A 14,205-nucleotide genomic window follows, 5' to 3' on the forward strand; every position below is an offset into this window, starting at 1 on the left:
ATACTCACAATAGCATGATATAAATTTGTTTTCCCGCCTTCATAGTGTCCGAATATTTAATAGTTGGTGAGTAAATTTTAATTGTCTAAAATTTGTGTATGAAAATATTTTGAGTTACCCACCCAGCACGGCTTTTAATTTTACGGATGCAAGTCCGTCTATTTGTTAGGCGCATTTTATTTTTGTTGATGCCGGCTTGATTTATTATTTGGTGAGAATGAGTGTCAAATTTATATATTTCATGTACATATCGCTCATAATAAATTTACTTTTCTTGTATTACGGGCAAAATAAATTATTACATTGTCATTGTTTTATTCTTTAGGACCTGAGTATTTGCCATTTTCGGTATTTTTGGTCAATAAAATTACGAATGACATATCACACAGCAGTAAATAGGAATTATCTCTACTTTATTCTTTATAGGTGTGCTATAAACAAAATAAAATCAGTTTTATGTGTCTAAAAACATATTTTTTAATGCTTCCCGCCGAAAAAAAAACAACTTTTGAAAACACTTTTAAAACAGGACAAAGTAAAATCTCTCATATATTTACATCCCTTTCCTGTAATTGAACTATTCTGTGCAATTCATCTATGAGTCGGTTCGTTCTCACTTCCAGCTATCTCTGTTGCATTTTTTCCTTAATCGGTCGAAGTTATTTTCAAGGTTTACATTTAATAAGGTTTGAGGAGGATCAGTGCATATGTTTAGCAAAATTTAGCAGTGTTTCCATTTATGGTGCATCGATGTATCAGCATTGCATTATAGATATATACATCACTTCAATTTCAAAGAATAATTTGTGTGGAAAGCTAACAACAGCGTGTAAATTCCAGCATCTAACATATAAAGTTCGTTCTTATATTATGTCAAGATAAAATAACACCAGCGATTTGTCCCTGGAAAGTATTAGTTTCTTCGGTCTCTTGTTCGTTCGTGAATATGATTTCTCCGTCTTTAAATGACACGGTTTTGATTCCACCTCGTCCATCCCACATCCAGTTTAATTCTTTAAAGGAAATAGTTATTACATAAACTGTACCAGATTTGATGTCAACTGCCTTCTGAAAACATACATCGTACATTTTTTGTTCTGGTTCTGGTAAAAGTGTAAATTCATCATCGATTATATTGCTACTGTTTTTCTCTTTCATGCTGACAGAAACCCTGAAACTCTGTGAACTATGACTACTTCCAAATGTCACGATGCCGCGCATACGACATGGTATAGTGACAGAAAATGCAATAGTGTGCTCGATTTCGTCTAATAATAGTGTCTCCTCAAAATCCTCAAAGCGTAAGATCTGAATTCTGGAATTCCTCGGTCTTGTTTTGAAAGGTCCCCTATAATTACAGATATCTCCACTTGTATGGAGTAACTTGAGTTCCTTCTTTTCATCATCCATTAGAATGTATCGTTTGCAAACTTCAGACCTGAAGTATTCATAACTCAAATTCGGGAACCTTATCTCTTTTAACACAGAACCTAAAACATGTCTCATGTTTGCATCGGTATCTTCAATATTTTGCCTTTCGCATTCACTCTCGGCCCATTTCAATACAAATTTATAGATAATCTCCTCTTTAACTGCTAAACTATCGCTTGAAATTATACTTTCTACACAGGTTCTTGGTAGTGCTAAGAAAGCTTCTGAACGGAGACATTCTTCAGTGTTCTGGTTGATGATGTTCATACTGTCTTCCATGATATTTTGATTATCAAAGAGATATGCATGGTGGTAAATATCCACTGCATTTCCAGTATCTTCTAAACTGGCTTTTGTTATAAAATCCTGACATTTTTTAGATAAAGACTTTACCATATATTTTTGGGATAGGTGGAGCAAAGTCATCACATTTTCACCGGTCAGTTGTATATCATCAGTGTACAAATATCTGAAATTAAAAGAGTTCATTTAAAATATTATGTCTAAAAAGGAAAATTAGATTATAAAGAATAAAATAAGTAGCAGATTGAAATGTCTGTTGAGGTAAAATCCTGAACATTTGGGGCATGTATTGACATTCATCTCTGACTTTAGATTGGAATTAAGTATTTTCACAGGATAAAAAATGACCAAAATCATTGACTCCTTTAAACGTCTTATTCATTAATGCCAGTCGAAAGCACTAAGCTTTCTTTTTTGGAATGGCTCCTTGTGAGCAAACTTTCAAAGAGATATGTTCGCTTAGTCAAGTTATTAACCAGACATCAGGAACATGCTTGTTTGACTGCCCCCTTTTTTGCCTAATTCCTGAACAGCTCTTATAACAACCCTATAGTTCAAACTAAGCCATCCTTATGCGGTATGGGTCCTTGTGGTTAAAATAATTATCACTAAGTATTTCTGATCCGCTCTTTTTGTTCTTTCATCCTAAAGGGTTCTAATCAAACCTCAAAAATCAGTCCCACCTTAGCTATTGTGCTATAAGATCCATTCATTTATAGCAAAGATAATGAAAATCCTTGCTACTGGTCCCTTTCCCGTCCTTTCCCTAAACGAATCAAGTCGCAAACCCCAAAAACAATTTCAGCCTTTTTTTCTTTGTATAGCACCTTATAGTACAATTTCAAAGAGATCCATTCATTTCTACTTTAATTTGATTTGTAACTTGTAAGCTTTTTGATTGGTCGGTTCTCTTTGAGCAAACCAGGTTATTATAACCTGTTTTGATACTTTGACGTCTTTAAACGTCAATTGGTCCGCACTCGGTAGTTCACATAATCTCAAACAATAAAACGGATCAATTTTTCAGTGGCGGATCCAGCGGTGGACACACGGCGCATCGGACCAACAAAAGAAATTTTCTCGCGATAGTGTATATTCCGCATGCTCCACTTATGCTCATCGACTATTCAACAATTATAGCACAAAAGTGTATATTAGCATTTAAAATAATAATTGATTGAATTAATATACACCGACAATGATGCCGCTGTCAGCACCATGCCAATATACGACCGCAATTTTCTTTTACATATATAAGGTATTTGTTTTTACATTAGTCCTAGTTAAACAGTTCCCTATCAAAAGAGAATAAAACTGCAAAACTGTTAAGTTTTCCCATCTACAGTCATGTACTCAACAGAAAACATTCAAAATTCTTATGAATCAAAATTACAATACCGATATATGATGGACTGGCTCACAGTTAACACTTCAAAATCAATATTTCAATTAAATCTTGTATCATACAATTTTATCAACCTCTAAATAGCCTGAAAAATGTTTCCTATACTATAACACTTGTTTTGCAGTTGTAAAAAAACATATCCCGAGACACTGCCAGTATTATTTGGTGTCAGAACCAACATAACGCGTACGTACATTCAGTACTTCACAACACTGTCATTAACTTTAGAATCTCTATTTCATTAAATTCTGTAAATGTTCTCCACAATTTAACAAAACTTATTTTTACGTGTGTAGTATCAATGTCTTGATATATAATAAAATCCCCACCCTTTTAACAAATGTTCAAATATGAATGTGACTAAAATTACATTTTTATTTACAAGTACTAACTTTACTTTATTGGCATGAAGTCATGAACAAAAAAAATGGTTGAATTAAAAATCATATTAAGAGTTGTCATTTCATGCAGTCTGACATATACATTGTACATATATAGCAAAACTAAAAATCTTTGGAGCTCCTCGGGAATGTACTTACATGTACACTCTACTTTTACGTGCACATAATGTCTATATGTATAATGTCGAGTCCCCGAAATGTTACTGTAATGGGTAGCTAATTGGACATGCCTTGAGTGTGCTCTTGGTCGTGGATAATCCCTTTTGGGATTCGGCACTTTAATATTTTTTGACGGTGGCAAAAGAAATCTCAAGCGCCGAATACCAGAAGTGATTAGGCCGTGGACTAAGTCTATTAGTTTTTGCATACTTGGTTCATTGTATTGTAAGTTTGGTCTCACTACGACTTGTTCCATTTTAAAAATTTTAAACGAAAATAAATCCCTACCTACCGACCCGACAAAATTTTAGAATGGTGATCGGAAACATAACATTATTTTCCGGCCTTGGAGATTTCTCATCAATTAACTGGCATGTGCAATTAAGTTGACCTACCTTTCTGTGCACGCACTTAGAGGTGTTGATTTTATCCCAAAAAGTATTTTGCTGGGTCAAAGACTCAGCAAATGCTGTGGGCTGTACAATATATACAGATTACAAATTGGAAACTATGTCACGGATCGACATTAAATTCACGTGATAATGCATTTAATGAATTTAATGAATGAACGTGGTCACATGACAACTAATTTCCGCGAATACACCATGACCCACATTCACGGGTATGACTATGCCCTGGGACTATGAAAACGCTTTAATGCTTTACACCGTCCATGAGAGACCCCAAATGATATCCAAGGGCGTTAAGAAACCCCTATGCCCGTTATGTATTACAAATATCATATATGAGTGCAAACCGGGTCTAACAGTATTGAGTATATATGTTAGCACGAAAACGAAAATTAAACCAAGTATAGGAACAGACAGCTGATGGTCGGCGTCACTTTTATCGTGCAATGATTGGCTAACATTGTATTACGAAAGATTTTAGTGGTTTATTCCACAAAGATAGTCGAATTATCAGCTCAAACAACGATGTCCTAGCTTTATAATGAACGAAATGAAAGGTGTAACGGATATACGGAAAGTGCTATCGTTTTCAATTTTATTGTTAGTGTTATTTAATTATCATATATTTACAAATGCGGTGGGTTCCAACTTTCCAGGTTGCTGTTTGTTACATACATACGGATTATTGCTATAGGAATAAATGGCGCTTTGTTTTTGATCGTGACTTTATCACGGTTCATATCAAGTGAGCCCGCTAGGGCCAGCCCTGATATTAAGGGCGATGAAGTCACTATCTAAAACAAAATGTCATTTATACCTTTTATGGGTAATTTTCTATTTATAAAAGAAAATGATGTTTGTTATCTGAAATATACGAGTTATGTAGCTGATGTTTATCTCGTCTTGTAAACTAGTTACTATAAAGTCCTATTTTAAAATTAAACATAGCAAAAGGATGGTAACTAAACAATTGAACAATGTTTATCGTCCTTTGGGTTTCGAGCAATTCTTACAACATACACGGGTGTGACCTTATTTTCAGAAGAACTGGCAAAATCGTAATTCACTATTGTAGGACTTATACAAGAGGCTCCCAGGAGTCTGAATCGATCATATGGTTAATTTTTTGCCTTTCAAGGGCAATAACTCTGGTAACTTTGGTACGACTTATCATTAGGATCGTTTAATCAACTGAAAGTTTTATTCTTTCTATTCAATATAGTTTTCAAGATAGTGGCTGAAAACCGCTAAAAACATAATTTGTGCCTTTAAAGGGCAATAAATCTTACTTGGAGTCGTCTGACAACTTTGATCCCTTGGAAACTTATGTACGTGTTTTACTGGTGATCATTTCAGAAATTGAAAGAATTTGGCTTAACCTAACGGTTTTGGAGATACATGCAAAAACTGCTGTCTGACCCCTATGTTCTATTTTTAGTAACGACAGCCATGTTTTTTGACGGATCAAAAATCCCTCACATCAATTCTATGCAGGATACCACAGGGATTATTCATACCAAGTTTGGTTCCAATTGGTCAAGTAGTGTCAGAGGAGAAGATTTTTAAAAGAAATAACATTAAAAATAGCCAAAAAACGTCGAAAAAGAGTAATAACTTTAACAGGGCTTCACAAAATATAAAATGAAAATTTGACCAGAGATAGATCTCATCTTAGTAACGGCGGCCATATTTTTCGACGGATCAAAAATTCCCACACAAGTTCTATGCAGGATACCCAATTGAACATTCATACCAAGTTTGGTTCCAATTGGTCAAGTTGTGTCAGAGAAAAAGTGTTTTGAAAATTGTTAACGACGACGATGGACGACGACGACGGACACCAAGTGATAGCAATAGCTTGCATGCCCTTCTGCCAGGTGAACTAATAATCCTTAAAATAATCCTGACAATTTAATAACCTTAGTGAGCGCGCTCACATACCCCACGCGTCCCCATGTTGGATACTCAAGTAAAAGAAAAATACATGTAGAAGGATCTCGATGAAATAGGAATTAGAGTGTTTTTTTTCAAATTATGATAAATTATAATACCAAAAATCATGTCAATATTTGCTAGCCATTAGAAAAAAAAGTCCGAAAAACTGTTATATCTGTAAATTTTGCTAAGTTCAAGGCCCGTAATTTCGGTAAAAATCATCGGAGCGGGACGAAAATTAAACTTGAACTGTAACTTATCATGGTGAACTTATGTATACCAAAAATCATGTCAATATCTGCAAGCGTTTCAAAAAAAAGTTCGGAAAACTGAAGACGGATTGACGAAGTAACGGACGGTCGGGTCAAAAACATTATACCCTCCGCAGCTCAGTTACATGGGGTATAATAATGCACAACAGATGTTAATTATACAATAGTTGCTTATAAAGAGGGCATTTCCATGATAAATTGACTGCTCAAGGACAATGATATTGCCTGAGACCACAATAATGCTCGAGACAGAGTCGGCAATATCGCTGTTCCAAGGGTTGCCAATTTATCGTGGTAATGCCTTCTATGTAAGCAACTATTGTGTTTATTTCATTGAAGAAAATGTGATTTAAATGATGCAAATCGTGTTTCTGCGTCAGGAGCAGACGTGCGGCTCACCATATTTACATTGACAACTGCTTGATCATCGAATAAGGGGGTGTAACTCTAAACTCGTAACCGGGCGTTATCACATCATGGTATTGACTGGTAAAACTTTTTACTGCAGATTAATTAATACCATGTAAAAAGGTTTTAACCAATTGAAATTACTAATTTTTCACTGATATGAAATAACAAATTTTTATGGTATCCCCTGTTATTTCACTTCATCAACTGGCATACGTGCTAAATTTTGACTGGACCGTATCACGATCAGTCGTCATCCGATAGAATAGTCCCCATTTAAGTAATGCTTTTGGGTGATATCTTGAACATTTTCCAGACGACGAGCATCATTTTTATAAAAAGCAAATTACCGATAAAAGGAATATATGATATTTTGTTTTAGATAGTGACTATATCACGGTTAATATGAGGGCTCGCCCTAGCGGGCTCACCTGGTATGAACCATGATAAAGTCACTATCTAAAACAAAATGTTATTTATTCATATATTACAAGTTTGGTGATTCTAGTATTACCCTTCATATACATGTATACATAAATTATTTGTTTACAAAGTGTTACTCTTATTCAATGCTTAAAAGATATTCAGTTAGTATTGGTGTTCAATTATAGATTAGCTACTTTCATTTAGAAAACAAAAGTATTGGGATTTGTAATACATGTACTCTGAGTTCATGGCCCTTGACATTTTTACCTGGTTTGATAAAACGAACAAGAACCAAACGTTTGTACATTTACAAAGTAATTAGCTTATTTGACATCCTTTTTTTTTTAATAAAATGAAAGCTCTTTTAAAGACAAAATTGACAAATTAAATGAAAGAAGCAATGTTTTAAAAGTTTGGAAAATTCAATTCAAATCTGATGATTAACGAATTATTTAAGTATTTCCTTTTGTCGTAATGGTTTTTTACACGTTGTACATGATTTTTGCCAGAATCAGGTGAAGTAGGAAAAATTGGTAACATGCATGCAAAAAAAAGCATCTATCTGACTATATAATTTCACTCAAGGATACTTTCTCTACTTGAAAAGACCATTATTTGATCACTGCATCACTGAATTTGATGTTAGAAAAATGAGTTTTATTTTGGCGAAGTAATCTACCCTTGAAATATTCATTTTTCAGTGCATTTCAATGTAATTGTAACTCAATTTACCAAAGTGATATAGAAAATCTTTTTTTTTTCTTTGATTCTGGTGGTGTAATTATTCAAATGGCGATTTTTTCCATACCATGTTTCACCCACTGTCTGATTCTTACATAGACTGACACTTGATTGTCAGAACTTGTCAAAGAAAATTTCAGAGTAGCCTGATATTTGAACGCTGTTGATCAGATACTACATTTGGTAGTACTCAACCTCTAGATCATCAAGGATCAAATCGCTTTATTAGAGCAGGATGCTGTGACGGTATTTTTAAAAGAGAAAACGTCACAATTTTCCAGGTAGAAGTACATGTATGTGATAGTCGAGAATATTCATTATGACATCGGTTCAAAGCGTCACTATTTGAAACAAAAATTATAAAATCTTCACAACCACTGTCAATTCTTGCCAATCAAGGTGATAGTACTTTTACCAGTAAACTGCAACTCAGTGACAGTCAGAAATACCAACTACTACCGAGGATTTTTTATTGTAGACTATAAAAACGTTGCCTCTAAAGACCCATATCATTCCAACCCATAAATAGATTTAGATTTCCTGTTCCTAAGTTCCTAAGAACGCTGGCCTGATGTGTGATGGGAAATACTGACCATGCCAGCAATTATTATATTACGAAACACGAAAAAATGCAGAAGATAAATCCTGTCTGCTGAAAATTCATATCAGAATCAAAGCTTGCATTTATGAGCAAGGTTGAAAATTACCGAGCCAATCGATGTTCTTTTGGGACCACCCCCACTCCCGATTTTTTCTGGATCCGCCACTGTTCTTAATATAATATTTAGTCTGTCACATACTAGAATTTAAACAATACGGAATGTTTCTAAATTTTGAACAGACTATACTCTACAACCTGGTTTGGGCTAGTTCCGCTCCGCTTGGAGCATCGGTAATGTAGTGATGCACCGCAATGAATTTTAATTAACATGCACGACAAAATGGTATAGTCGGTAAAAATGTCCAGTACGGTACGTCAAACAGTATACAGTCGTTTGCCATGAATGAGTTTGCAAGTCGGCAGCGTTATAAATTTCAATTACCCTTCTTTGAACTCGAGCTTTAACCACCTTCCACACATTTTCAATAATATTGATAACTGGACTTTGAGGTGGTCATGGTAAAGTATTTATATTATTTTCCTGCTTCCATTGATTTGACCGCAACGACACGTGGCAACATGCCACAAAAATTAATCAAGAACAGATATATACTGTTCGCTATTCATGTTTCCTTGCACAGGTGTAAGAGTCCCCACTCCATAGTACGTTATACAGCCCCAAAACATCATTGATGCACGGCAATTAGCCTCCAAGTCACCACGAACACCAACACATTCTTAACGTAATCTTTCGGTAGATTTGCGCCAGACATAAATTTTATTGTTTTTTTTCCAACATTATCCTTGTTTCATCATTAAAAATGATTGAAGACCAATTATTTTGAACTGTCCAGTGAAGTTTCTCTCGGCAAAAGCGCCTCCGTTTCTCACGATTTACCACAAATATTGTGGTTTTCTTGGAAACGATCCGGCTTTTCTACCCCTCATGAAATAATCGTCTACAAACAGTTCTGGTAGACAAAACACATCCAGTTCTAACATTAAATCTAGCAGTAAGATCTCTTAATGTTTGTCTACGATTGGACTTGACTGACCGAAACAAAATCCAGTCGTCCCTCGGTGTCGTCTTCCTAGCCTCCACTTCGAGGTAAATTTTCGATGTCTCCTCTTTCTCGTCATCGCTTGAGAAATTTTTGAATTGTTTTGCTATTCAGTTTGGTTGCATGAGCAATTTTATAACTGGAAATTCCGTCATTTGACATGGCAATTATGATTTCTTTTTGCTCCTTTGTCATTTCTTTTCCGTGCCGAGCCATGTTGCCAAGCAGACGATATTTTTGCTTACCAAAGGGGAATAACCAAAATTCGGGTACCTGCTGAGAGACCATTCTAAGTTTAGAGTAGTGCAGGGAAAAATCCATGTTGTATGTAGCTATTCAACAAGGTAGTAAGACAATACAATGTTGGTGGGGTCTGTGAGTTTTGACGACGTCGCCATTTTGCGAACTCATTCATGGCAAACGACTGTATATTAGGTAGACCGGCCGGGGTAAACCGATATTTAAGGGAAGGTACATAGATTCTCTGAAACAGACCAGAAATGATTTTTAAATCCGAAATCTAACATTATATTTCAAAATTCCGCTGAAAAATTACGTGTCCGCTACCCTTCCGTTCCTGAAGTAACAAGCTCCGCCTACTCTCTATTACGGTTATAAATGTCAACAAAACAGGATCTCTCGTGGAAAATGATCGAAACTTCAATAAAAACGTAATTTTTGTAGCAAATTTGGTATCAGCATACAGGAAAATGATTCCGGAATCGAACTAAGTAGGGGTGACATGCACAATTTCAATTTGAAAGTCGTTACAAGCGGTTGAAGGGCGGTACTCCGCGGTACAGCTGAATCTCCAACTTTTTGTATGGCACATTGTTCTGACCCCAACCCGACATATCGAGATCCAAATACAAAAGAGGAGGGTTGCAGGGTCAATGGAAATTCGGACTAGAGACCAAAATACGTCATGTGTCATACGAATTAACTATGGAAAGCCAGATTAACAAAAAATAAACATTTTCTAAGGATTTTACAAATTAAAATATCAAATATATTTTACCTCATCTTAAAAACATTCTGCTTAGAAATATTCAATGGAAATTAATAGTTAAGCAGTATTAACACTGGCAAATCTTCACAGTGAACAAATTTAAGACATTTGGGATATTTGTTTATTTACAGATATATAAAAATGAAGAAAAACAGTATCACCCTGATGCTTAGAAGTCTGCCTTCAATGCAGTACAGAATGGATATTTTTTGTTTTACCGTTTTTTTGTTTAACAGTTTTTTTTTGTTTTTTTTTTTTTTTTTTTATTTTTTTTTTATTTTTATTTTATTATTTTTTTTTTTGCTGTTGATTTTATTAAAGTTGTTCAAATGTATAAATGATTTAATTGTCTAAGTTAGAATTAATTCAAATGAAAAATATGTTGCACCAACATGGTATATGAAATACTTATATAAGTATATTTAAATATTTATCAATCAAAAATTAGCAAGTTTCAATAACCTAATGATTGAGATCACCTAGTATATCAATTTTCAGTAATCTAAAATATTCTAAATGATTTCAATTCTTAATCAATTTCAATCAAATGATTTTTTGAATAGGAACTGAAATAAGATAAACATCATTTTGAAATAGTTTGTCTTAATAAATGAAGTGTTTAAATTCTCACATATAAATATTTCTCTTTAAATAGACTAAAAAATAGATTCTATAAAGTTATTTCTGTCCAGTACCATTTTTTTCCAGTAAATCCAATACTAGCATATTTCTATTTATTTAGTGGAAATGTATTGTATCCCATATGGCTCCCCATACTTGTTTAATCTCTGAACCGGAAATGCACAGATTTGGGGTACGACAACAATAATGGCGGATGATTGACATATGATTTTCAGTAACTGGTGTACTAATTAAATAAAGACATGCACATAACATAATTTACAGAAGTGGAAGAGTAATCAAGGGAACCAAGGTTATAGCGGTATTCAAACAGACATACACAACAAAGAACATAGAGTAACTGAAATCATACATACAAAGTAACAAAAGTACATGAGCAAACTCGGACTCCACTAAAAACTGGGAGCATGGACCAGGTGCACCGGTAGGGTAAGCGTCCTCTGCTTTTCTGGAAACACCCGCCGTGTGCTCACAAAAGGTCAAATCCGGTGTAGACAAACGAGGAAAGGAAAACTATGACCCGTTGAATAAATCAGTTTTCATGGTGCTGATGTTACACCATAACGATCCACGAGTTCATGATGACGACCCTAAAACTTCTGTAGTGATGACTTCAATCTTGTATCAACATAACCCTGTTCCAGAAGCCTATTTGTTAGAGTTCTAGCGATACAAAAAATCTGCGTAGTTTCAGCAAGCTCTGGCATAACGTATGAGTTGTGATATGAACACTCCATACGCAGGAGCCGAAGGGATGTTGCCACAGATGAAAGGAAAGTTGACAATTCTGAATGAAAAGTCATCATGTTTGTCGTAAAGTTTGGTCAATAGTTTTCCTTTACCATCGATTTCTAAGTGTAGGTCAAGGTATGAGGCTGACTTCACAGTGCCTGTAGTATCCTTTATCTCGAGTTCTTTTGGGTAGATGCGATGTATCAAATCCCCGAAATTAGGATTGTTTAAAGATAATACGTCATCTATATAGCGGAAACTGAGATTGAAGGATCTAGCCAAACGATTTTCTTTCTTTCTGATCAGATCAGCTATAAAGTCAGCCTCATAAGAGAGAAGGAATAGGTCAGCAAGTAAAGGATCACAATTTGTTCCCATTGGAATGCCGACCGTTTGTTGAAAAACACTTCCACCATACTGAACAAATATGTTGTCGATTAAAAATTCCAGAAATTTGTAAACATCTTCCTCTGTATATTTGGAAGATGATTTGGAATTATTTCTTACAAAGTATGAGGAATCTCTACCAAGAACTATATATTTGTATCTAGGTGTACCATCTTTTTTTTAAAAACAACGATGTATAATGTTTTTAAGTCGGGATTTTAACTGAGTATGGGGAATAGAAGTATACAGTGTTGAAAAATCATAGGTTTTAATGCTATTATATTCAGATAATAGTCTTGAACTGATTGTCTCCAAAAGATCTTTCAAATTTTTCAGGATCCACATTGAATTAATACCACTACGGGAGTAACAAGTGTCGTGGTAGGACTGCAGACCCTCTTTGACAGTTGTGAGTATAGAAGTTAAAAGTTTTGAAAGAGATTTGGTGGTAAATTTTGCAGATCCAGCTATGAAACGTTGCTTATATGGATTCTTGTGAAGTTTAGGAATCCAGTACATAGACGGTAAATCACAATCATCGTCCTTGGTAGAGAGATAGCACAGATTTATGGTTTTCCACAATCTCTTCTGTGGAGAGAGTGGTAGCAGTGTAGGTCTTATCGCTGCTATTATTTTCTACGTCTACATCTGATAATAAACATTGGATATAAAACGTTTTGCAGACAAAAATAATGTTCTTTTGGGCTTTGTCTGCTGGTACAACATATTTGTCAAGAATAGTAGACATTTTTTTTGCTACAACGGGGTCTTTGAAAACTGATGTAGCCTTGGCACTCATTGACCTACTTAAAACTTTCATTCGTTTCAAAATTAAAGACCTCACGGCCTTTAACCACTCTGACAGAGAATCGTTTTCGATAATGGTCAAATCTCCCGAAAGGACGTGACCAGAAGGACCATATTTGAATGGAGAGGTTTTGCAAGAACAGTCAGATGGTTTAGCCTTGAAATCCTCAATCTCAGGTTCTGCAATAGCCTTTTATAATTGAAAATTTTGGATGCGATGGGTGAAGTATAGGAATATGAAATAATAATTGAAATTAAAATGCCCGAATTTTTTATTTTTATAAATAATATTAGCGTCGTTTGGTCAACTCGGAAACTCGATTGAAAGAATATTGTTTTGATCAACGGAATTGGGGTACCCCAGTATATCATACAGTAGTTTCTTTCATTTTAGTGAGAAAAATATTCTCGCATCCCAAAAGAAATCGCGATCCCGACTCCAACTACCTGGCTTTGAATGATGTTAAAAGAGTACTTTACCGAAGAAATATCCTGAAATCTAGTTCGTTAGTGTCTTTTTCAGGGAAAACCGGTGTGCCTCTACTGTCTCGTTCCAACAGAGGGTTTTCTAGCATAGTCTGGAACATATAGCTCCGAGCCGTCAGTATAAACTGGTGACATAGCACTTCCTCCCTGCTATCTCCCACCAAGAACATAAAATCTGTAGATATTTTATTCTCTAACATGTAAGACAATGAGTCCTTTAATGTCAGTGATGAGTCCTGCCATTCTCCCATCTAGAGTGAAATATTCGAAATGGTTAGACGTTACAACTTACTTTTCGGAAAATAAAATTCTACTTTCGTTTCATTATCTAAAAATAACGTATCGCATCATATTGCCAGTATCGTTGAATATGGGAAGCCAAAGTGGACAAAAATGGGAGTTAACAATATTTAAAAGAAGATAGCTATACTCCAAACCAACTGATACACATCAATATCTTATGCCTAAGAGCTGTCATCCATCTCACCTGACAAAGAGTATACCATTTAGTCAAGCTCTTAGGCTAAGGCGCATTTATTCAAATGACCAATCCTTAAAAAAAACGTCTAGGTCAACTGAAGAACAATTT

General features: G+C 34.9%; 1 protein-coding gene across 1 annotated transcript; it reads right to left on the reverse strand.

The window, feature by feature from the left end:
* Positions 1-392: 392 nt before the first annotated feature.
* On the reverse strand, positions 393-13,949 carry LOC148618719 (BTB/POZ domain-containing protein 6-like). Its single transcript, XM_088577897.1, has 2 exons — positions 13,611-13,949; positions 393-1,900 (listed from the first exon to the last, which is right to left on the reverse strand). Exons 1-2 carry the CDS (start codon positions 13,865-13,867, stop codon positions 874-876), a joined length of 1,284 nt encoding a protein of 427 aa, XP_088434023.1. The 5' UTR covers positions 13,868-13,949; the 3' UTR covers positions 393-873.
* Between the last annotated feature and the right edge of the window lie 256 nt (positions 13,950-14,205).

The sequence above is a fragment of the Perna viridis genome, chromosome 4, assembly GCF_037379345.1.
Source record: "Perna viridis isolate PV_CMFRI_1.1 ecotype Kerala chromosome 4, ASM3737934v1, whole genome shotgun sequence".
Lineage (NCBI taxonomy): Eukaryota > Metazoa > Mollusca > Bivalvia > Mytilida > Mytilidae > Perna > Perna viridis.